At 42.7% G+C, this 26,511-nt stretch overlaps 1 protein-coding gene across 1 annotated transcript; it reads right to left on the minus strand.

Moving 5' to 3' along the window:
* Positions 1-1,302: 1,302 nt before the first annotated feature.
* Positions 1,303-25,415, minus strand: LOC126078205 (general transcription factor II-I repeat domain-containing protein 2-like). Its single transcript, XM_049888445.1, has 7 exons — positions 24,562-25,415; positions 19,523-19,691; positions 18,581-18,715; positions 18,222-18,308; positions 13,394-13,517; positions 4,212-4,369; positions 1,303-3,234 (listed from the first exon to the last, which is right to left on the minus strand). Exons 1-7 carry the CDS (start codon positions 24,637-24,639, stop codon positions 1,535-1,537), a joined length of 2,451 nt encoding a protein of 816 aa, XP_049744402.1. The 5' UTR covers positions 24,640-25,415; the 3' UTR covers positions 1,303-1,534.
* Positions 25,416-26,511: the final 1,096 nt, after the last annotated feature.

Below are 26,511 nucleotides of genomic sequence, written 5' to 3' on the forward strand. Positions count from 1 at the left end.
AGCCTTGAGCTGATGCTGTTGATGGTCACTCTCTCCTCATTATGGATTGAATTATGTCTCCCAAAAACGTGTATCAACTTGGCAAGGCCGTGATTCCCAGTATTGCGTGCTTGCCCACCACTTTGTGATCTGATATGATTTTCCTATGTGTTGTAAATTCTACCTCTACGATGTTAATGAGGCAGGATTAGAGGCAGTTATATTAATGAGGCAGGACTCCATCTACAGGATTAGGTTGTATCTTGAGTCAATCTCCTTCGAGTTGTAAAACAGAAAAGCAAGCAGAGAAGGACCTCATGCCACCAAGAATGACACCAGGAGCAGAGTGCTTCCGGAGTCCTCGTGCTGAGAAGCTCCTAGACTAGAGGAAGATTGAAGACAAGGACATAGTACCGACAGAGAGAAAACTTTCCCTGGGAGCTGGCACCCTGCATTTGGACTTCTAGCCTCCTAGACTGCAAGAGAATAAGTTTTTGTTAAAGCCATGTACTTGTGGTATTTCTGTTATAGCAGCACTAGATAACTAAGACAGTCCCTCCTGTGAAGTTAGACAGAGGTCTGATGCTGCCACCATTTTTACAGTATAAAGTGTTTTGTGTAAAAAAATAGGAAAAGAATGTATTCCTACATGTGCGTGAGGTATCAATGGAGATAGTGAAGTCTATGAGAGCCTAACTTGATGGTTACCTCCCTACAAAGGAGCTGGCGGCTAGGGGATGGGAGCCTTCTCACTGTATGTACCTGCTGCCTTTTAAACCACATCAGCAGAGAGGAGGAATGAGGGGCTTTAGGACCAGCAGCTGTTGAGGTTTGTGGGGCACGGGTAGCCCTTGAGAATGTGGACTCAGAAGACAAGCCAGTTTTAGATTCCTTCTTTAGTGTAAGAGAGACCTGGTGGTAAACCTGGGGTGGGGGTACAGTGGTGAGGGTAATGAGGGGCTGCAGGTCTTTGTGGAGAGGATGAACAAGACTGGGGATGGGGTGGTAGTGTGAATGAATTATTTCAAAACAAACGTGGAAGACCAACATGGGAGTACCAAAGAAGGTGCCCAGAGGCCAGTACTGGCTATGCCATCCCACCCTGAGTCCCAGGAGCACTGAGGCAAGTATGTCATAGTTGGGGACAGGATTGCACTAGGTATTTCAACATTTGATTCATCCAGCTGACGCCCTGGTTCATATCCCAGGTCGCAAGAGCCCTTGAGAAACTGTGGCTTCCCTTAGGGGAGAGATTGACAAACCTGAATAACTACATGGGCCAGAAAGGCAGAGTATCAACAAAAATAAACTGTGAAAAGTATAATCAAATTTTATTTTTATATGGGACTAGGTCTAACAAACATATATGATGCCAGAGATGGTACTTTAAATTTGACCCTGAAAAAATATAATTTCAAAATAGAAATAATTATTACAATTTTCCTAACTTATGACTCCTCAGATTTGAAATCAGGACTCTGACATATTTTCCTTATGCCCCAAGATGTCAATCAACGTCAGGTTGCAAATCTCGCGCAGCAATGTGTGGTAGAGACTACATCCTTGTGTCCTTGAGCAGGGAGCAAGATCTTGTTTTATTTAGTTTCATAGCTGAAAATAGCTGCTCACAAACATAGGTACTTCCAAACATGGACAGAATCTTTGCGCAGTGATTTTTATATTTAGGGTATCCATTCCCAAGATACCTGTAGAATTCTGGTATTCCAACATCGTCATATTTAGTTTTCAGTATAGTATTGTGCTGCAATTCAATAACTTCCATTTGTAGCTCTTCAATCACATCATTAATATTAATTGAAAAAGGTGAACTGAACAATATTAGCTCATTTTCATAAAGTTTGAAATCAGAGTATGTTTTCTGGAATTCACTCTTCAACTCTCTCACTTTTGGAATGTAGTTCAGGCCATCACTTTTATTTCCAGACACTAGTTTCAGAGTAGGAAAGTGGGCCAGATTGTTCTTTGCCAAATTAGTTTCCCAAAGACACAATTTTGCTAGGAATGAGCGAACGGAATCATACATTTGTGTAACCACTTGGCAACGCCCTTGCAGAGAAATAGCCAACGTGTTTAGATGGGCTGTAATGTCAACCAAAAAGGCTAAGTCTTTGATCCAATCTTTGCTAGTAAGCTGAGGCACAGATTTTCCTTTAGAAGACAAGAAAAAGTCAATTTCTTCCAAGAGTTCAAAAAACTGCTTTAGCACTATGCCACGGCTCAGCCACCTCACGTCCATGTGGTAGAACAGACTTCCATATTGTGCATCTAATTCACTGAACAAAGCATTGAACTTTCCGTGGTTGGAGCCATGGGAACGTAGCCAGGTTATGGTATAAATTACAATGTCCATGACGTGACCCATTTTTAACTTTTTAGTGTAAAGTGATTCCTGGAGAATGAGGCCACGCACAGACTTAAGTTCTGTGTCTTTGCAAAGCCCTGACACCTTAGATTTAAGCTTTGTAACAAGTTGTTTAATACCAGCCGTTGCAGAATCACCATCTGTGGTAACACTTACTAATTTTGACCAATCTACATTAAATTTTTTAAGACTTTTCTCAACACATAAAACTATGTCATTTCCTGAGGTTGTGCCTGTCATGGGTACCATGTCTAAAAGTTCTTCTGTTACATCAAAAGTTTCATCAACACCACGAATAAATACAGCCAACTGGGTGCCATTATTTTCATCAGTGCTCTCGTGAGCTGCGATAGAGAAAGCCACAAGTGACCTCACTTTATCCGGCAACTTGTCTTGTAAATTCTCAGACATATAGTCAACTTGCTGAGCAACAGTATTACCAGTCAGTCTTATATTTGCAAATGCTTGTCTCTGTTCAGGGCACATAATTTCTGCTGCACTCAACAGACATTCTTTTATAAACTCACCATCTGTCAAAGGTTTTGATGCCTGGGCCATTTTTTCACTTAATACATAACTACATTTCATAGCAGCATCGCTTATTTTATTCAGGTTTAAAACCAAGTCATGTTGAAGTTTCAGTCTTTTTTTTAGTTCGTTAAATTTTCTATTACGCATCTTTTCTGTATAGCCATTATGGTTCTTACTGTGGTTTGTTTCATAATGGAGTCTTAAGTTATATTCTTTGGATACAGACAGACTTTGTCTGCATATCAAACACGTAGGAATATTCTTTACCTCCACAAAGAAATAAGCTCTCTCCCATTTTTCTTGAAACACGTGGCTTTCCTGTTCCATCTTTCGTTTTCCTACTTTTGGAAGAGACAAATAGGTAAGAAATATTAAAATTTCATCTTTACTACAGGAAAAGAAGTACTACCACATTAAGAAAAAGGAGTCCCTGGGTGGTACAGACAGTGAAGGGCTTGGCTGCTAACTGAAAGGATGAAGGGTTGGAGTCCACTCAGAGGTGCCTCGGAAAAAAGGCCTAGTGATCTACTTCCAAAAAATCAGTCACTGAGAACTCTGTGGGGCACAGGTCTACTCTGAGGCACGTGGGGCTGCCAGGAGCGGGAACTGACTCAACAGCAGCTGGTGGTTATGTAAGAAAAAAGTATTAATTCTATTTTAAAAAGTGTAAGTGTGAGGTTCCCAGTGTTTGCGCTGGGGAGCGCCTAAGGAGCAGTGGGAGACAGAGCAAACTGGAGTTCCCACCTACAAGGTGCAACTGCTGCTCAACCCGGGTGACCGCTGACAGGCAGGATCGCAGGCCCACTGCTGCCAAATGCTCCGATGTGGCAAAAGCAGCAGGGAATCTAGATAAGATTTTTATGTGAAATTTCTTGATTTTTTGAAACATTCGTAACAAATTCAATAGTTTTCTTTAACTACTGTGTAAGCCAAAAGGTCTGCGGATCAGACGAGGCCCATGGGACAATGGCTTACATCTGACAAAACCAACGCTGCTTGTGCTCTAAAGAGAATTAAATGTATAATTCTAAAACCACGGGTATCGCAGCTTGCTCACCCAGAATCCTAGAAGGTATCCTAACAAGGATGCTCAACAGGTCTATCTACTAAGTGTTATTTCTTTTGTAGACACCAAGGTTAAGATTAACCAGGACAACCAACATTAGCTTGATACAATTTAAGGATTTACACACTGTGTACTCGTGGAAGTTGTATTTAAAAGTGCCAAGCACCCCCGACCTCATACCAGCCCCTCTCCTCTGCTAAGCCACTGAAAACGCTGGCAAGTCTTAATCTTCGGAGCTTTAAGATCCCTTACCCCTCCGGAGGCTGTTCTTCCCATCTCCATTTTCTCGGCCTTGCCTTTTCTCTCCGGCGTGGTCCAGAGCTACAGCAAGCCCATGGATCTCCATTCCCTGCTTCTCTTCCCAGGCTCTCTCTGCAGCAGCTTGTGATTTGAATTCGATATGGGCAATCCTGCAATTGCAAGGATGGGGTGACAGAGAGAAAAAAGAACAGGCAACATTTAGACCCATGGACTTTATTTTTTGAATTTGTAAATACACATACAAGATTCAAACAGCTAGAAGCAGAAAAGGGTATAGTGAGAAGCCTTTCTTCCTTATTCCGAGACACCTAGTTTCTATCCTTGGAGGCAACATTTTGTACATATACATACAAATACATACGCACACCCACACACACATTTTTTTAAACAGCTTTCTTGAGACATAATTTACAGATTATAAAAGTCACCCATTTAACGTGAACAATTCAATGATTTTTAGTGTGTCACACAGTTGTGCAGCCCTCACCATTACCTAATTAAAACATTTTTTTTTTCTCCTGAGATTTCTTTAGACAATTTATTACTATCATTAACATGCTTCCAGATGACAACCTGACTTGTTCTCTTTGGGGAGAGCACTCTACAGCTCCCAAAACCTCCAGGGCCAAATGACTGGGAAATGACTTGATAGCAACAGGTTTTAGATCTTAGGGTGGTAGAATCCAAAAGAAAACTTCTGTTTACAAAGTATGTTCACTCATTTACTCATTAAGAGTGGCTGGCTTTGGTTTTTTGTTTTTAAATTTTATATTTATTGTGCTTTAAGTGAAAGTCCACAAACCAAGTCAGTCTCTCATACAAAAACTTATACACACCTTGCTATGTCCTCCTAGCTGCTCTCCCCCTAATGAGACAGCACACTCCTCCTCTCCACCCTGTATTCCCTGTGTCCATTCAACCAGCTCCTGTCCTCCTCCGGCTTCTCATCTCGCCTCCCAACAGGAGCTGCCCACATAGTCTTATGTGTCTACTTGAGCCAAGAAGCCCACTCCTCACCAGTATCATTTTCTGTCTTATAGTCCAGTCCAATCACTGTCTGAAGAGCTCGCTTCAGGAACGGTTCCAGTCTTGGGCTAACAGAGGGCTGCGGACCATGACCTCCGGAGTTCCTCTAGTCTCAGACCATTAAGTCTGGTCTTTTTAAGCATTTTGATCATTTCCAGAAGTACCCGTCAGCAGTCACTCCTCATTCTTCCTAACACAACCTCCACCCCTGGCAGCCACTGATCCACTTTCTGACTCTCTGGATTTGCCGTGGTCTGGAAATTTTACATAAACGGGCGCATGTAATACTTGGTCTTCTGTGTCTGGCTTCTTTTACTTAGTATGTTTTTGAAGTCTGGTCATGTTGTAGAATGTATCACTACTTCATTCCTTTGGATGGCTGTACAGTATCCTATTGCAGGGATACACATCTTGTTCACCCATTAGGCAGCTGATGGACAGTGAAGTTATTTCTATTTTTTGGCTATCATGAAAGGTGCTGCTATGAACATTCAGATACAAGTTTTTGAGTGCACCTGTGTTTCATTCAGAGCCCTGGTAGCACAGTGGTTAAGAGCTTGGTTGCTATCCAAAAAAGTAGGCAGTTCGAATCCACCAGTTGCTCCTTGGAAACCCTACAGGGCAGTTCTACTCTGTCCTATAGGGTGCCTAAGAGTCGAAATCTACTCAGTGGCAACGGGTTTGGTTTTGGTATGTTTCATTTCTTCTGGGTATATACCTAGGAGTAGAACCGTTGAGCCATATGACATCTCAGTGTTTAACACTTTGAGGAACTGTTTTCCAGAGTGGATGCATCATTTTACATTTTCACCAGCAATGCACAAGGGTTCCAATTTTTCCATATTCTTCTGTTGACAGCCATTTTAATAGGTATGAAATGGTATCTTGTGCTTCCTGTGTGTTTTAGGTGAAGGTTTACTTTCAATAATTTATAAACAAGTTGTCCTGTGACATTGGCTACATTTCCTGCAATCTGTCAACATCTCCCCATTACCACACTCAGTTCCCCACATGTCCATCTGTCTGGTTTTCCTGCCCCTTCCTGCCTTCTCATCTTTGCTTTTGGGCTGATGCTGTCATTTTGGTCTCATATAGATGATTGTTCTAAGGAGCCCTTTCCTCACGGGTGTTGTTTATTTACAGGCCTGTCTACTGTTGCCCTGAAAGACGATCTCCAGGAGTGGCTTCAGCTCCAAGTCAGAAGGGTGTCTAAGGGCCATAGGCCCAAGGGTTCCTCCGGTCTCTCTCAGACCAGTTAAGACTGGTCTTTTTTACGAATTTGAATTTTCTTCTACATTTTTTCCCACTCTAACCGGGACCTTCTATTGTGATCCTGATCAGAGCAGTCGTAGCAGTTGGACACCATCTAGTTCTTCCAGTCTCAGGCTAGTGGAGGCTGTGGTTCCTGTGATCCATTAGACCTCCGGACTAATTGCTTCCTTAAGCCTTTGGTTTTCTTCACTCTCCCTTGCTCCAGATGGAGAGAAACCAAGAGCTGTACCTGAGATGGCTGCTAGCAAACTTCTAAGACTTCAGTCTCTACTCACCTAAGTAGGATGCAGAACATTGCCTTTACGAACTGTGTTATGCCAACTGACCTGGATGTCCCCCAAGATTACGGTCCCTGGGCTTCAAGCCCAGTAACTCAGTCCCATGAGGTGTTTGGTTACATCTAGGGAATTTCCATGGCGGTCCCCTGTATGCTCTATTGTGTATGTGAATATACGTACAGCACATACAAATACGTATGTAGAGATATCCACAGTATAAACCTACGTATGCACGTGGGTGTGCTCCCATCCACTCTCCCCCACCTATTCTGCCTGCATATCTATGTGTCCACTCATAAGTCACTGTTTGTTATTACTGTTGTTGCAGGATTGTGTATGTTATTGTGTTTACTGTCACTGCTGTTGATCTTTGTTTACTTCTCAGTGCCTTCCCTTACCTTGTTCATGTTGTGCCGACTTCTCCCATACTGTGTACTGCTTTTCCCTTCACCAAAGTTACCATGTGTCTACTTTCCAGTAAGTGGTTTTCCCTCCCTCTCCCTCCCATCCCTGGTAATCATTAGAGAAAGTTTCTTTCTGTGTACAAACCTTTTCCTGATTTTTTCTAATAGTGTTCTCATACAATATTTGTCCTTCTGTGATTGACTTATTTCACTCAGCATAATGTCTTCCACGTTCACCCGTCTCATGAGATGTCTCGAGGATTCATCATTATTCTTTATCTTTGCATGGATTCCATTTTGTGTATGTACCAGTTTATCCATTCATCGGTTGATAGGCATTTAAGTTGTCTCCATCTTTTTGCTATCGTGAATAATGCTACAATGAACATGGGTGTGCACATCTCTATTTGTGTTCTGACTCTTATTCCTCCAGGAGTGGGGCTACTGGATCATATGATTATTTCTATTTCTAGTTTTTTTAGGAAGCACCATATCATTTTCCATAGTGGTTGTACCATTTTACATTTTTACGAGCAGTGTGTAAGAGTTCCAATCTCCCCACAGCCTCACCAACATTTGTTGTTTTCTATTTTTTTTGATCAGTGCCATTACTGCTAGGGTGAGACGGTGTCACGGATTGAATCGTGTCCCCCCAAAATATCTGTAAACATAGCTAGGCCATGATTCTCAGTATTGTGTGATCGTTCGCCATTTTACGTGATTTTCCTGTATGTTATAAATACTTCTGATATATAAAAGAGAGAGGCAAGCAGAGAGATAGGGTGACCTCATAACACCAAGAAAGCAGTGGCAGGAGCAGAGCACAACCTTTGAACCTGAGGTTCCTGCACTGAGATGCTCCCAGGCCAAGGGAAAACTGATGACAAGGGCCTTCCTCCAGAGCTGACAAAGGCAGAAAGCCTTCCCCTGGACCCGGCACCCTGAATTTGGACTTGTAGCCTACTGGACTGTAAGAGAATAAACTTCTCTTTGTTAAAGCTATCCACTTCTGCTATTTCTGTTATAGCAGCACTAGATGACTAAGACAGATGGTATCTCATTGCAGTTTTGATTTGCATCTTTCTAATGGCTAATGATTGCGAGTATCTCTTCCTGTGTTTGTTAGCTGCCTGAATGTCTTCTTTTGTGAAGTGTGTGTTCATGTCTTTTGCCCATTTTTTAATGAAATCTTTTTGTTGTTGAGGTGTTCATGTTTTCTATCAATTTTAGAGATTAGACCCTTGTCGGATATGTTACAGCCAAAAATGTTTTCTTAGTCTGTAGGTTCTCTTTTTACTCTTTTAATGAAGACTTTTGATGAGCTTAAGTGTTTAATTTTTAGGAGATCCCAGATATCTGATTTACCTTCTGCTGTTTGTGTGTTTTTAGTTATGTTTGGTATTCCATTTATGCCGTGTATTAGGTACCCTAGCATTGTCCCTATTTTTTCTTCCATGATCTTTATAGTTTTAGGTTTTACGTTTGGGTCTTTGATGCATTTTTAGTTTTGCTGTATGGTGTGAGATAGGAATCTTGTTTTATTTTTCTGCAAATGGATGTCCAGTTTTGATAAGCACTATTTGTTAAAGAGATTTTCTCCTCCCCATTTAATGGACTTCGACCCCTTGTCGAAGATCAGCTGTCTACAGGTGGATGGATTTACCTCTGGGTTCTCAATTCTGTTCCATTGGCCTCTGTGTCTGTTGTTGTGCTAGTATCAGGCTGTGTTGACTACCATGGCTGTACGGTAAGTTCGGAGATCAGGGAGTGCGAGGTCTCCTACTTTTTTCTTCTTCTCCAATAATGCTTTGCTGATCCAGGGCCTCTTTCCTTGCCATATGAAGTTGGTGATTAGCTTTTTCATCTCATTACAGAATGCTGGATTTGGTTTGGGACTACATTATATTTGTAGATCACTTTGGGTAGTATTGACATTTTCACATGTTAAGTCTTCCTACCCATGAGCATGGTATGTTTTTCTGTTTATGCAGGTCTCTTCTGGTTTCTTGAAGTAGTGTTTTGTAGCATTCTTTGTAAATAAGACTTTTATGTCCCTAGTTAGATTTATTCTTAAGTATTTCACCCTTTTGAGGGCTACTGTAAATGGTATTATATTCCTGATTTCCTTTTTGGAGTTCTCTTTGCTAGTGTAGAGGAATCCAACTGATTTTTTTGTTGATACTGTACCCTGCCACTCTGCTGAATCCTCCTATTAGTTCCAGTAGCTTTTTTCTAGAGTCTGTGAGATTTTCTATGTATACAATCATGTCATCTGCAAAGAGAGATACTTTTACCTCTTCTCTTACCAATTTGCATGCCCTTTATTTCTGTTTCTTGCCTTGCTGCTCTAGTTAGGACTTCCAGTACAATACTGAATAAGAGTGTGATAAAGGGCATCCTTGTCTGGTTCCTGCTCTCAAGGGGAATGCTTTCAGTCTCTGTCTGCTGAGAATAATATTGGCTATTGGTTTTGTATATATGCCCTTAATTATGTTGAGTAATTTCTCTTCTATTCCTATTTTGCTGAGAGTTTTTATCAGGAATGTGTGTTAGACTTTATCAAATGCCTTTTCTGCTTCAATTGAAGTGATCATGTGATTCCTGTTCTTTGTTTTATTTATGTGGTGGATTATACTGATTGATTTTCTCATTGTGGTTTTGATTTGAATTTCCCAGAGGACTAACAATGTTGAGTATCTTTTCATGTGCATATTGGCCATTTGTATATCTTCTTTGAACAATGTCCACTCAAATCCTTCATTCATTTTTGGACTTTTTATTGTTGAGCTGTAAGAGTTCTTTACATATTTTGGGTATAAGTCAGTTTTCAGATATGTGATTTGCAAATATTTTCTCCCATTCTGTGGGTTGTCTTCACTTTTTTTATCATGCCCTTTGAAGCACAATTTTTTTTTGCCTTTTTTTTTGTGCTTTAAGTGAAAGTTTACAAATCAAGTCAGCACTCTCATACAAAAATTTATATACTCCTAGTTGCTCTCCCACTGAGACAGCATACTCCTTTCTCCACCCTGTATTTCCATGTCCATTCAGCCAGCTTCTGATCCCCTCTGCCCTCTCATCTCCCCTCAAGACAGGAGCTATCCACATAGTCTCATGTGTCTACTTGAGCCAAGAAGCTCAGTCCTCACCAGAATCATTTTCTAATCCATAGTCCAGTCCAATCCCTGTCTGGAGAGTTGGCTTTGGGAATGGAAGCACAAATATTTTTAATTTAATAAAATCTAATTTACCAATCTTTTATCACTTGTGCAATACTAACTCAAGACCATAAATATTTACTTCTGTGTTTTCTTCTAAGAATTTTATAGTTACAGCTCTTCCATTTAGATCTTTGATTCATTTCGAGTTAATTTCTGTATGCGGGGTGTTTCCCACTATATGTTCACATAAAGAGAAGAACACTACACACATCGTGCTATTCCTGCTTTTTTCAGTTAATAAAGTATGCTGGACGCTGCTTCCTACAAGTACACAAAATGCTGCTTCATTTTTTTATACCTGCATAGTATAATATTTTATGGATCTACCAGAATTTTTAATCCGTTTCCTACTGATGGATATTCAGGTCATTTCTGATTATTTGCACGCAAACAACTATGTAATACATTATTTCGCACCTATCTGAGGCTATTTGTAGAATAAATTTTCAGAAGTAGAACTGTAGGATATTGCTAAGTAACTAATCTTTGTAGTGATTTCACCAATATCACTTCCACGAATAATGTCTGAGATGCCTGTTTTTCCACACCCTCTTCAATGCTGTGAAAAGTTGTATCTCAGTGTAATTTTAATTTACAATTAATTTATTATGAGTAAGGATAAGTATCTTCTCCTGTGTTAAAGTCAGGAACTGTTCATAATCTGCCTATGTTTCTACTGGGTTGTTGGTCGTTTTCTTATCATTTTGTAAGGTACACTTTATACATCAGGTAAATGAGTCCTCTGTCTTGATAAAAATTAAATATATTTTTCCTGGTTTGTCACTTGTTTTTTGACTTTGCTTCTGGGAACTTTTTTTTTTCCCAGATAGAAACACTTTATACTTACGTGGTCCAATTTATCAACTTCCTCTTTTAAGACTGCCAGAGTTTAGGTCATATTTAGAAAGGTCTCCCCCACTTATGGATTATAAAAACAAAATACCCTCCATGGCTTCCTGTAGAAGTTATGGTTTAATGCTTTACGTGCAAATCTTTCATGAATCTCTAATCTACTCTGGTGAAAGGTGTGGAGTTAGGTTCTATCTAGGAGGGAGACTCCTGAAGACGATGTGCCACGGTCCTTGTTTCTGACGGTAAGTGCTATGCTTCATTTTATACGGCCAGGGATTCCCTAGTTTCTCCTTCCGCCCTTCTGCAATAACTCTTCATGTGAAGGAGTGACTCTAAAGATTTAATTATATTTCATTAAAATTTAATTTAATAAAGTTAGAGAAATTATACAGCTTTGGGAAGGATTTGTGGTTCTGCTGCTTTCCAGTGATGCTGGCTGCAAGCACAACAGAGCAGAGTGCCTCCAAATCTTCTCACGGTGAACACTGCTAACAACCCAGAATTTATGCTCTCATCCTTTTTTCCTGTATCTGTATAACTTTCCAGGTCGATACATACAGTTCTACCTTATGCTTTTTAGATCTGTAGGAGTCTTTTCTAGAGATTATGCTAATTAGAGGAGTCCTGGCGGTGCAGCAGTTAAGTGCTAGGTTACTAACTAAAAGGTCTGCAGTCTGAACCCACCAGCTGCTCCGCAGGAATAAGATACGGCAGTCCACTTCCATCAAGATTTACAGCCTTGGAAACCCTACGGGGTAGTTCTTCTGTGTCCCAGAGGGTCACTATGAGTTCAAATTGACTCAATGGCAACAGATATGTTAATTAGGGTATACTGGTGTCATGGATTGAATTGTGTCCCCTTAAAATATGTCAACTTAGCTGCAGCATGAGTCCCAGTATTGTGTGACTGTCCACCATTTTATGTGATTTCCCTCTGTGCTGTAAATCCTACCACTATGATGAAACGAGATGGATTAGTGGCAGTTACACTGATGAGATCTACAAGATTAGGTAGTGTCTTAAGCCAATCTCTTTTGAGATATAAAAGAGAGAAGCAAGCAGAGAGACATGGGGACCTCATACCACCAAGACAGCAGTGCTGGGAGCAGAGCACGTCCCCTGGACCTGAGGTTCCTGCACTGAGATGCTCCCAGACCAAGGGAAGGTTGATGACAAGGACCTTCCTCCAGAGTCAACAGAGAAAGAAAGCCTTCCCCTGGAGCCAGTGCCCTGAATTCAGACATCAAGCGTACTGGACTGATAGAGAATAAACTTCTCTTTGTTAAAGTCATCCACTTGCGGTATTTCTGTTAGCAGCACTAAATTACTAAGACAACTGGTACAGGTTATGTTAGATTTCACCTATGCTAACAAATTTAGCTAAACTATATCTGTAATTCCAACATGCAATTTTTGCCTGGGAATTTCTTCAAAAGCCATTCTACTTCATTTACTCTAGTTTCACCATATTTATTCTCTTGCTATGGGTGGGGCAAGCGGTTATGCACTCGGCTGCTAACTGAAAGTTGTCAGTTTGAGTCCACCCAGAGGCACCTCAGAAGACACGCCTCGTGATATACTTCCAAAAAATCAACGACTGAAAACCCTATGGAGTACAGTTCTACTTTGACACACATGGAGTTCCCATGAGTCAGAACTGACTCTGCCTCCAACTGTTTTTTTGTTTGTTTCTTCACTCTACCAAACCCTTGATATACAGTGACAGTGTTTCATTAATTGGTTACAACACAACCCTGACAATCTAATCCAATGTTATTCTTCGGTGCCTCTCCAAGAATATGTGCTATTTTTATCGGAGTCAGTCCATGAAAGAGAATAACAAAGATAACCCACGACTGAGTTCTTCCAGTCTTCAATCTTGTACTTGACAGCAGAGTAAGTCTTCATTTCTCTATGACACCACTAAAGCTTTCTGAAGCCTTTGGCAGTCCATTTACAGTGCCTCCTTCAGCTTTTTATATGCCTGCTGGTAGAAATGTTGCGTAACAACGTATTTCTCTAAAATCACGCATAAGTGATATGGGAGAATGTAACAAAATTCCATTATGTTTGACTCTGGCAGATATACATTCTTTTTCAGTACAAGGTACAAAACATACCTTTCACTCATCCCAGCCTTATTCACTAATCTGACTTGAAAAGCATCCTCAAAAACTTCTTTTAATTCATGCTGAGTGACTTTGTCAGGCAGGTTCTTGATCACAAGTGTCCTGGCATCTCGATCTAGAGAAACACAAAATAATAATTTTGGTCTGAGCTTAGATCTAATGAGCATCATGAGTCCTCCAAACAATTACTGAACGTTTTGATCAAAGAGTCTATAGAAGAATCCTGATCAAAAGGGGGACTATGTGGGACAGAATTTCAAATTCTCACGGGATCCAGACTTTCAAGAGCCACTGAGGCTGGATGAACCCCCCAAACTACTGCCCCGAGATAATCTTTAAACCTTAAACCAAAAGTATTCCCTGAAATATTCTTTAAGCCAAACAATTGTTTGGTTTAAGATCTATCTATACAGAATCCTATAGATAGATCTCTATCTATGGGATCAAACTGACAGCAGCAACTCAAAAGAATAGATAGAAAACTTAGGGAACAGTGAGTTTATGTTAATGGGAAAGCAACAATTCAGGAAAGGAGGGCAAGAATGGTTGCACAACTCTAAGAATGTAATCAATGTCGCTGAATTGTACACGTAGAAATTGTATTTTTTCCTGTCTTAGAGGACTGTTAAAAAAGAATATTTTTTGTTGTTGAAACAAATAACATATTGCATTGGGCAAATCTGCTGCAAAAGAAAGACTTCTTTAAAGTGTTCAAAAGCAAAGATGTCACTTTGAGGACTAAGGTGCGCCTGACCCAAGCCATGGTCTTTTCAAGCACCTCAAATGCACGTGAAAGCTGGAGAATGAATAAAGAAGATGCAATGCATATGAATTATGGTGTTGGCAAAGAATATTGAATATACCATAGACCGCCAGAAGAATGAACAAATCTGTCGTGGAAGAAGTACAGCCAGAATGCTCCTTAGATACAAGGATGGCAAGACCTCATCTCATGTACTTCGGCCATGTTACAGGAGGGCCAGTCCCTGGAGAAGGACATCATGCTTGGTAAGGTAGAGGGTCATCGAAAGAAAGGAAGATCCTCAAGGAGATGGTCTGACACAGTGGCTTTAACAATAGGCTCACACACAGCAACCATAGTGAGGGTGGCACAGGACCAGGCAGTGTTTCATTCTGTTGTATATATGAGTCAGAACCAAGTCGACGATCCCTAACAACAACAACATTACAAGATGACTTAAACTAGACTGGGGGGTAAGGGAAAATCTCTCCGATCTAAGTGACATTTATGCTGAGACCCTAAGGATGGGATACAGGTAGCCAGGAAATGAGTCCTGGAAAGAACACATGACAGAGAAAGGTGAGTGTGCAGCTGGAGTCCAGGATACGAAAGAAAGGTGGATAAAACTCATGCTGTGGAAGCCAGAGGTTACCTATGGGAAACTGAGGAATACTTGCACTGAGTAAGAAAGAATACCATATTCCTTTCCTGCCTGTTGTGCAATGACTTGTGTGCCCCCAAAATTATGTGTTATAAATCCTAATCCCTATAACTATGGAGAGAAAGTCCTGGCGGGACAGTGGTTAAGCGCTTGGCTGTTAACCAAAGTTCGGAGATTTGAACCCATCTGCTGCTTCTCGGAAAAGAGTTGCAGCAGTCTGCTTTGGTAAAGGTTAGTCCTGGAAACACGATGGGGCAGTTCTACTCTGTCTTACAGGGTTGCTGTGAGTTGGAATGTACTTAGTGGCAACAGGTATACCTATGGACATAACCCCATGAGAATAGGGTTTTCTTTGTTATACTAATGAGCCCCTATCAATGTACGGTGTGTCTTAAACTGATCACTTTTGAGATATAAAAAGAGCAAATTAGGCACAGAGAAGGACACACAAACTGAGGGAAGACACATTCCACACAAAGTTCACCAAGGAACCAAGGAACAGATGCTGAAAAGAGACAAAGACCTTCCCCCAGAGTGGATAGGGAGAAGCCTTCCCCTTGAGCTGGTGCCCTGAATTTGGACTTCCAGCCTGCTGAACTATGAGAAAATAAATTTCTGTTCCTTAAAGCCACCCACGTGTGGCATTTCTGGTACAGCACTAAAACCGACTGCCTTTGAGTCGATTCTGACTTATAGTGACCCTATAGGACAGAGAACTGGCCCATAGGATTTATAGCAGCACTAGGAACCTAAAACACTGCCTGACCCCAGTCTTCTAGATACATAGGTGTCTGTGAACAGCTGACCTGTGTGCATACCTTTGTTTCCTTGCCCTTGGTTTCTTTAAATGAATTTCATAGCCAAGGACCTTTGTATCACTAAGTTCCAGGGCTTTTTCCCCGCCTTCGGCAGATTTAAAGTTCACATAACCACATTTCCTACAGAGATGCAGAAGAAAAAGAAAACAGAAAAGATCTAGAGCCACATACCTTCTGGTTAGCTGATCATGCTGGATGGGAGTGTGGGAACCAGCATTCTATCAAAAGCAGCTGCTGAATTCACTATTGAGAACCAAGGCTCCACAAACTGGCAGTATCTGTGCCATCAAGTGACTGGTGAGCAGTGGTTCCCAGCTGGGGGCAATTTTGCCCCCCAGGAGACACTGGGCCACATCTGGAGAGATTTCTGGTTATCACAAGTGGGAAGTACCACTGGCATCTAGAGGGTAGAGTCCAGGGATGCTGCTAAAGATTCTACAATCTACAGGATGGCCCTACAACAAAAATTATCCCCAGCCCTAAGTGCCAACAATGCCGAAAAACCCTGTTCTCCTGCGAAGACTAAAAGCCAGAGCACGTTCATCAAGTGGGGTCTTGACTAGCTTTCCTGCTTAACAAGGGACCAAATTTAACCAAAAGCTACAGAAAACAAAGCTGGAGATTACAAATACTTGAATTTTTGTTTTAAAAAGTTATTCTGTAAATCTCATTTTCAGTCATTTAAATATCAAAAGGAAAGGGCACGAGAAGGTCATGAGAAGAAACAGCCGTTTGCATTTGTGAACAGGACAAAAAAATTACCACTCCTAATGTGCAAGGTGCTGGCAAACCCAAGGGAGTCAGGTTGTTTTTTTTTTTTTTAACGCAAAAGGAATCCTTCTTTACTGTAAATACAGTATTTCAGGAGACAGTAACAAAACATTAAGAATAGATATGTGACAAAAGTTGTGGCAGGCAGCGGGTTAGTGGTTAAGAGTATAGGCTCTGGAGCCAGAGAGCTGGGCTCAAATCCTGGCTCTGCCAGTTTCTAACTGTGTGATATTGGGAAAGTTACTTAACTTCACTGTGCCCTGATTTTCTCTTCCTCTGGAAAAGAGTAACAACAGCAACTACCACCAACCGAGTCTTGTCTTACGGATTTAATGAGTTAATATGTATAAGGAACAACACGTGGATCAGGGAGCGCTCAAGAAATGCTTACTACTATCTTCTGGTTTTTACCTAGGAAATTCTGAGTGTAGAAAACTGACAAGCTCACACTCAAGACAAACATTTCTGAGGTTAAAGAAGAAGTGAGAAAGAATGACACTCAACTCAGCAAAAAGTGGAACTCATAGCACCTGCATTTGCCACCAAAGCTACACAAATTTTGTAATTAAACTTGTGGCTTAGATCGTCCACAATAATTCTAGGCAAAGAACATTGCTTGTAGTCAGAAAGTTATGCTTCTGCAAAGATTTGGAAGATCTTGGGGTTATTTTCATGTTGTGGTTGAGAAACTGGTGTAGCAATCAAAAGTTTAATATAACGCATACTAAACTTGAGCCATTGACAAACCAAAACCAAACCCACTGCCGCTGAGTCGATGCCAACTCACAGTGACCCTACAGGACAGAGCAGAACTGCCCCACAGAGTTTCCAAGGAGCGCCTGGCGGATTCAAACTGCTGAGCTCTTGGTTAGCAGCTGTAACACTTAACCACTACGCCACCAGGGTTTCCTGAGCTACTGAAGGATTTTAAATACTCATTCTGAACTGCAAGGGGCTGAGGTAAAATCCCACCACAGGATCTGCAGCTGGTAACAAAAGGTTCAGACAGGAGTGTAATAGCCACAGTGAAATACCACAAAGCCACTGGCTGGGCTGGCACGCTCCTAACGATATTCTTAACTCATTAGTATTTACCTGGACAAGCCAGATCTGATGCCAACAACTGCGAGACCATTTTTAGCAAAAAATTCACTGAGACTAATTTTTAGGTCAGCAGCAGTTTTGCTGAAATTCAGGTTTCCAACAAACAGCTTGGAAGTTACGGGTGGCTCAGCTGCTATGCCAGAAGTAAAAATAACTCAGATAAACAGTTCAGAAAGAGTGACGCTGAAGGAAAATCCCATGAAGGATTTTGTGCTATTGCGTAATGGATACCGAGTTGCGGTGTTGAAAAGGCTTGGGAATAGCGGACAGTGGTGCCAGTTTCATAGCACAATGAACGCAACCAGTGCCACTGAATTGTAAGCTTTAGAATGGTTAGAATGGCATGATTTTATGTTAAATATATCCTACCCCAATTAAAACAAACAACAACAAAAAAGTATTGTGGCATCTTGCAACCCCAAAAAAAACCAAACCCACTGCCGTCGAGTCGATTCCGACTCATAGCGACGCTGCAGGACAGAGTAAAACTGCCCCATAGAGTTTCCAAGCAGCACCTGGTGGATTCGAACTGCTGACCTCTTGGTTAGCAGCCATAGCACTTAACCACTACACCACCAGGGTTGGTCTTGCAACACAAGGCTTCAATAAGAAAATCTCTTTGTTGTTCATCATTTGGGCTAACGGAGACCTTTTTTTTGCCCAATGTGGAATTCTCCAGATGTCTCCTGTAAAGAGAACTGTAAAACACAGCAAGGGAGTTACCTTCTAATTTCAGTTTTTTGGTTTCTGGGGAAGCTTTCTGGTTGGCCATTTCTTTCTTCCATTTATCAGGTGTTTTTCTGATAGGCTCTGTGGGCAAAAGCCAGGAGAGAACATCTGTAAATCATCCGACGATGCCACTGCTGAGGACACCAGAAGCTTTAATGCCATCTGCACACACCACACATAAGCTCTGCCTGTTCTGCACCAGACACGAGTGAGGTCTGGTCAGAGTACTTTAGCCAGTTCTTCGAATTCATAAAAGAAATCCAACGGTCTCTGCCCAACAGCTTCCTCAGCTCACAACTAGCATCCCTTGCTGCTAGCCACCATTTCACAGGGCTGACTTAGACCGTACCAACCTTCCTCCTCAGCCTCTTCCTCAGGGCCTTGTTCGTTCTTGGCACCGCGGCTGTCAGGTTCCTCTTCTTCAGCCCACACAGGCAGGGCTTCCCTCCTTTCGGTCCGTGTAGGAGACAGAGCTTCTGTTTCAGCATCTAGATGAGAATCCATGCAGTGAAATACTGCCACACAGACTTGTTGTGAACGTGAATGGCAAGCAGTTCTTTCAGAAACACTGCTCACACATCTGTCTCTATACAAAAAAAAACTAAGAAAAAAAAAATCACTGCCATTTTCAGTTTTTATTTTGAAGTAATTTGAAATGCTTTGTTGTATTTTAAAAATGATGGTAAGAATTACTGCTGCTTTGGAAGCAATACCATTTAAAATGTTAACACACACACACACACACAGAGTCCTTGGGTGATACAATGATTTACGCTCGACTGCTAACCTAAAGGTTGGCAGCTTGAACCCTCTCAGCAGTACTGTGGAAGAAAAGGCCTGGTGACCTGCTTCCGTTAAGATAACAGCCAAGAAAACCCTATGGAGGAGCTCTACTCTGTAGCTCATGGGGTTGCCATGAGTCAGAATCAACTCAACAGCAACTAACAACATAAATACACAAATGCACACGTATCTCAACTCCATCAAGACCAAAAAAAAAGTCACTGAGAATTAAGTCAGTGGGAAGACTTACCTCCTGGCTCGTAAGCACGAAGACAGAAATAACCAACGTACAATACTATTGTGCTATTCTGGTTATGTGGACAGCAGGGGTCAAACCCACACTGAGATTCTGCATCAATGAAGCCAAGCCTGAAGTAGCAGCCAGGGACTGCCAAGGCAGCTTTCAGAGGGTGGTTTTTCATGGAACCCCCAAAAGGCGATGAGGACCAGCACCCAGGACTTGATCTGGACATCACAGAGCCACCAGCCAGGAGCCACGCAGGCTTCTTTACCTTTCTCATTCTGGTCCGACTCACTGCTCTGATCTTCATCGTCCTTGTGGCTCTCCCGTCTAATCTCACGCTCTAGTTGGGCACATCTTTCCTTTGCACACTTGGACCATCTGGCTCCCTTCCTGCTTGGTGATATTACCTTCCTGCCATTCTTCTGAGGGGTGACAATCTGGGGGAGAAATATCAACAACCAGAAGACATTTCTTCTCCACTTGTGAGATTACAATCACACAGTAGTCAGTAAGTACACAATTTCGGTCAGGCAAGTATGTCCACATGTATGTTGATCTCTCTGGGAGGAGTTTCTCAGTGTGGAATCATGTGCGAGGGCTCCCAGCACCAGAATTACCTGGCGCGCTTGTTTAAAAAGGAAAAGAAAAGAAAATTGCAGGACCTTACCCAGAGCTATCAAATCAGAGTATCTACAGGGAAGAACCTAGGTTTCCAGAAGTGTGAGCCACTGCCCTTGGGAAACGTACCAAGTCACTTACTACTCACGTGGCTCCACAGGTCTGCAGGGCCCCACCTCTTTGCAAATTAATGCCAAAGTTGGGGGCCCCCACAGGCAACAAGGATATACAGAACTAGAGCCAAGCCCCCATGACCGGAACTCACGCTTTTTAATCACACCCTCAATTCCTGTCCCCTCACTAACAGTCCCTTCCTTCCTTGAGGCACCTCTGTTGGGTATGGTATTATAAAACTAAGTGACAAAAAACACAGGACAAAGACTTAACCTAGGCAGGAAATAGTGAGGGCAAACGTATGTCTGATTCAGGTCCCTGTCAAAATTGTAAAACAAATTAAATGGTTTACCAGAACTACTCATTTAATAAATATGAAAGATGGGTTTATGAGAACCACTTCACTAGAAATTAAAACTATTTCTTTTGTGTGTGAGGGAAGAGTGCAAATGAAAAATTTAGCAGGCATGGGATGAAGTCTCATCCTCTACAAATGGACAAGATGAAGAAATATGTACAAATAAACAGAGCGACTATCTTTATCTGTTGCCAGTGCTGACTTTTGGTTAATTAAAACAACTGTTAGACTGAATAGGGTTGAAGGACGTATCTATTATACAACTCACTCTTCAAAGGGGACAAAAAATGAACGCTGTCTGCCTCTCTAAACAAGTTGCTTGGTGGAAGACTGAGAAATGAACTGGGAAAGAGTAGGGGCCCTGGATTCAGCAGACCGTCTGCCCTGTCCTATAGGGTCGCTATGAGTTGGAATTGATTCGACAGCACACAACATATTCAATACAAATGCAGAAGCTCCCAGCCAGAAGTGAAACATAGTACAGATTTAAATATTTGTCGACACTAATTAGATAGTAGATAAAAACTACTTTAGGTGAAGGGAAAGACAGTACACAATGCAGGGGAGATCAGCACAATTGGACTAAACCAAAAGCCGTTTCCTGAATAAACCGAATGCTTCAAAGGCCAGTGTAGCAGGGGCAGGGGTCTGGGGACCATGGTTTCAGGGGACGTCTAAGTCAATTGGCATAATAAAATCTATTAAGAAAATATTCTGCATCCCACTTTGAAGAGTGCCGTCTGGGGTCTTAAAAACGCCAGCAAGCAGCCATCTAAGATGCATCAATTTGTCTCAACCCACCTGAATCAAAGGAGAATGAAGAACACCAAGGACACAAGGCGATTACGAGCCCAAGAGACAGAAACGGCCACATGAACCAGAGACTATATCATCCTGAGACCAGAAGAACTAGATGGTGCCCAGATACAACCAATGACTGCCCTGACAGAGAACACAATAGAAAACCCCTGAGGGAGCAGGAGAGCAGTGGGATGCAGACCCCAAATTCTCTTAAGACCAGACTTAATGGTCTGAGTCTAGAAGGGCCCCGGTGGTCATGGCCCCCAGACCTTCTGTTGGCCCAGGACAGGAACCATTCCTGAAGCCAACTCTTCAGACATGGATTGGACTGGACAATGGGTTGGAGAGGGATGGTGGTGAGGAGTGAGCTTCTTGAATCAGGTGGACACTTGAGACTATGTTGGCATCTTCCGCCTGGAGGGGCGATGAGAGGGTGGAAAGGGTGAGAAGCTGGCGAAATGGACACGAAAAGAGAGAGCGGAGGGAGAGGGCAGGCTGTCTCATTAGGGGGAGAGTAATTGGGAGTGTGTAGCAAGGTTTATACGGGTTTTTGTGTAAGAGACTGACTTGATTTGTAAACTTTCACTTAAAGCACAATAAAAATTATAAAAAAGAAAAAAATATTTGTCAAAAGAGTAAGTATGGAAACATATACATAGCAGGCACGCAAACATTAAACACCTTTATATTCCCAAAACAAATCACTTTAGGTCACAGTGCATTACTCTTTCCTTGGCACTAAATTCGATTTTCCAATATTGTTTGGAATTTTTGCATCTATGTTCATCAGAGAGAAAAAACAAAGCTCAACAAAACCAGCTGCCATCAAGTTGATTCTAACTCATGGCAACTCCACGTGTATCAGAGTAAAACTGTGTATAAGGTTTTCAATGGCTGTGACCTATTGTAAGTAGAGCAAACCAAAAAAGCCAAACCCAGCGCCATCGAGTCGATTCTGACTCATAGCGACCCTAGAGGACAGAGTAGAACTGCCCCACAGAACTTCCAAGGAGCGCCTGGCGGATCTGAACTGCCGACTTCTTGGTTAGCAGCTGTAGTACTTAACCACTACGCCACCAGGTTTTCCATGTAAATAGATCACCGGGTCTTTTTTCAAAGCTCCCGCGAGGTGAATTCAAACCACCAACCTTCTGGTTAGTAGCCAAGCCTTAACCATTTACATTACCCAGGGGCTCAAGAGAGAAACTGGTCTGTCATTTTCTTGTTAAATTCTGGTACTGAGTTTAAGAAGTAGGTGGCACTCAGCTACCACTACCAACCATTCTGATCAGGGCCACAATAGATGGATCCTGATAGAATGGGAGAAAAACGTGGGACTGAACCTCAAATGCTTAAAAAAATATCCAGACTTACTGGACTGGTCAACACTGGAGGACTCCCTGAGACTTACTGCCCCCAAAAAAACCTGTAAAACAAACTCATTGCCTTGGAGTCAATTCTGACTCACAGCAACCCTATAGGACAGAGTAGAACTGCCCCACAGGGATTCCATGAAGCGGCTGGTAGATGTGAACTGCTGACATTTTGGTTATCAGTAAAGCTCTTCTTGAACTGAAACTAACTCCTGAGGTCACCTTTTAGCTAAATAACAGATGCTCCTTTAAAAAATCATCTATACATGACCAAATGGTCAACAGTTACTTTAAAACAGGTTTATACACAAAAAGAAACAATCTTTGATGGTTGCGAGGGAAGGGAGGGGCAGAGATGGAAAAACACTAAATAGACAATAGGTAAGTGGTAAACTTCGGTGAAGGATAAAACAGTACCCAATACTGGGGAAGCCAGCACAACTTGTACATGGAAAGGTCATGGATGCTCCGTAGATACATTCGAACTCCCTGAGTGACCGAATAGCTGGGCTGAGGGTTGTGGGGACCGTGATCTCAGGTAACACCTAGCTCAATCGGCATAACATGGTTTATAAAGAAAAGGTTCTACATTCCACTGTGGTAAGTAGCGTCTGGAGTCTTAAAAGCCTGTGAGCGGCCATCTAGGATACTCCACTGGTCTCACCGCTTCAGGAGCAACGAAGAATGAATAAAACTAAAGATACAAGAAAAAGAACAGTCCAAAGGACTAATGGTCCACAGCTACCACAGCGCCCGCCAGACTGAGTCCAGTACAACCAGATGGTACCCAACTACCACCACTGACTGCTCTGATAGGGATCACAATAAAGGGTCCTGGACAGAGCTGGAGAAGAATGTAGAACAAAACTCTAACTCAAAAAGAAAGACCAGACTTGCCGGCCTGACAGAAACTGGAGAAACCCCTAGAGCATCGCCCCCAGACACCCTATCAGCTCAGTAATGAAGTCACTCCTGAGATTCACCCTGCAGCCAAAGATTGGACAGACCCATAAAACAAAGAGACTTAAGGGGCGCACCAGCCCTGGGGCCAGGACCAGAAGGCAGGAGGGAACAGGAGAGCTGCTGATATGGAACCTAAGGCTCAGAAGGAAGGGTGTTGACACGCTGTGGGGTTGTTAACCAATGTCATAAAACAGTGTGCGTACTAATTGTTTAATGAGAATCTAGTTTGTTCTGTAAACCTTCATCTCAGAGTGTACAACAAGATAAAATAATTGATGAAAAAAATTACTTTAAAACAAAGATAAGAAGGTAAGGGGGCAGGGAAACTAGACTAATGGACACAACAACCAGAACAAAATAATGAGAATGTTCACGAATTGTGAAGAATGTAACCAATGTCACTGAAGAATTTGTATAGAAATTGTTGAATGGGAGTCGGAACTGCTGTGTAAACCTTCACCAAAAACACAATAAAGTATTACTTAAAAAAAAAAAAAGTTTAAGGCAGGCTTGTAAAACTAGTTGGAACGTGTCCCTAGTACTATTTTCAGATTAAACAATGCAGTTTAACTGCTTCACTCTGGATTCTGCTTGCTGACATTAATAAAAGTCACTCTGGGGGATCAAAGTGACAATAGCAACTCAAAAGATTAGATCGGAAACAAAGGGGGCAGTGAGTTTAATGTCGGAGGAACAGCTCAGAAAAGGAGGGTGAGAATGTTTGCACAACTTGAAGAATGTAATCAATGTCACCGAATTGTACATGTAGAAACGGCTGCAATGGCGTTATGTTTTCCTGTGTACATCCTCAACAAAACAACAAACTTAAAAAAAAAAAAAATTCTACTCTGTGCAAAGAGAAAATTGATTAGTCTGAAGGCATTTTAGCTCCTACTTGACAAATGCCAGCAATGTTAATGATGTCTGGGTTATTTCAGGGATATCTTGCTGTCATCTCTAGCAAGAGTCCTGAAAAAGAAAGGGGGATGAGGGAGAGGAAAATATGTGGCAAAATGAAGAAAACAAAATTATTAAAGTTTGGCAAAAAAAAAAGTCACTCTGCTCCAGTTGAGTAATTACCTTATCTCTACTGCCACTGTCTTTATCTTCTGCTATCCCATCTTCCCCATCTTCTATCTCCTTTGGGGAAAGACTCATTTTCTTCAGTTAACCTTGGTTATTTTCCTGCTTAAAATGGACAAGCTCATTAGGCACATCACAGGGCCTTCGACCTTCCATGCCATACACAGTTTGTACCTGTAATAAATTCATGCCAGTCCTCATCCTACAATTTTTAAAATTTTCATTTAGAATATTTTAATCACATCAGCGACTATCAAGGTAATTTTTGGTGTTATGTTGTAGGCCTCTCGTACCTTTTCTTTTGCAAAGATCTAAAAACAGAAACTCTTCAGGGTAAAAAGGCGGACTTCCAGGAATTCCGCTTTTTCTCTCATTCTGCTCCCTTCATCACGCGTTTTCAAATAACTCAGTTTTTTTTTTAAGGCGAATTCCACTACCGACTACTCAAGTGGAGGCACACACGGTCAAAATGAAGTCCCCAAATGGGAACAAAACCAACTCGAGTGCCTTCACCTCTCCCAACTGTGAATCACTGTAAACTAAGGCAACTTCCATCACTGCTCCCTTCAAAGTTACAACACTACAAATAAGGGGTCTGAAGCCAGAACCTATAACCACCACACTCCAAGCAACCCAGAGTCTTGTCCCTAATGGGCTCTCCTCCCTCAGGGCTGTCGCCGGTGCACGGCCCCGCCCTCCCAGAGGCGGGCAAGGGTCCGGGGCTGCGCTCTGCAGGCCACCTCGCACCACACACCCGGGCAGATCGCCTCCTAGAGCCCTGAGCGGGTCGCAGGTGCCACACGCCTCCGGCCCGCTCCCAGAAGCAGCCCTCCGCCCCACTACCGGGCGGAAGACGGCCCGGAAGCCGGCGGGCCCTCGTGACTCGGTCTCGACCAACCAGAGCCCGCGTTGGTGGCGTGGGCTTGCCAGCCTGGGGGCGAGGTCTCGAGCTTCAGCCGCACGTGTGCGCAGGCGCACGGGGCGGACATTTTGGCTGGAGTAGCAACGGGGCTCGCGGCGTGGTTTGGCGTGCAGTAGACTGCGTGCCGTGTCCGGGGTTTCCGCCAGGTTTACCCGGAAGGAGACGCAGGCCCCGCCAGGTTCGGGTATCTGGCGGGCGTTCACGCGGCCAGGTGCCTCGCTGCGGGTGGGGCCGCAGAGGTGTAAACAGCGGTCATAATAACAGCCGTTTTATTGAGGGTTCATGTGCCCGGGTCGGTACCAGGTGCTTACTGAAACCAGCACCAGGTGCTTACTTTGCGAACCCGTTTAGGTCACCAACCGACTCAGGGTGTTGGTGTCATCCCCATTTTCAGCCGAGACGGAGACAAAGAGATCACTGCCTGAGGTTCACAAGAGCCACGCGAGGTGGAGCAGAGGCTCGAACCTGGGCGGTGAGCCTTCAGAATCAGCCCCTGGACCCGGCTGCCGCCCCGCGCGTCTGAAACTGCCAGGCGGTGTACCGGTTGCTTTTTTATACATTATATCAGGGACTTCTCACTACAAACTTAAGACTCGGATGTGTTCGTTCCGTTTTACATGTTTAAGGAGATTGCTCAAGGCCATTTCTTTACGTCCTCCGTGACTTCTAGTTTCGAGTTAAACCGTCTATTGACATACGTGCTCTAAAGGGCCATTAGCACCTGTAGGCGGTGGTCCAAAAACCCACTTCTGAGAGGATCCCGACTCATGGCGACCCTATAGTACAGGGTAGAACTGCCCCATAGGGTTTACAAGGATGTGATCTTTACAGGAACACACTGCCACAGCTTTCTCCCTGTGAGAGACTGGTGGCTTTGAGCACTTTAATCACTGCGCCACCAGGACTCCTCTGTAGGCGTGGTAGCAGGATCAAAATGGTGAGTGTTATCTCCAGGGCACTCCGGGATATGCATGTTTTGGGAGTAAGGAAAGATGGTCCCGAGTAAGGGACCATGCCCTGGCCCT

Source organism: Elephas maximus, chromosome 6 (assembly GCF_024166365.1).
Source record: "Elephas maximus indicus isolate mEleMax1 chromosome 6, mEleMax1 primary haplotype, whole genome shotgun sequence".
Taxonomy (NCBI): Eukaryota; Metazoa; Chordata; class Mammalia; order Proboscidea; family Elephantidae; genus Elephas; species Elephas maximus.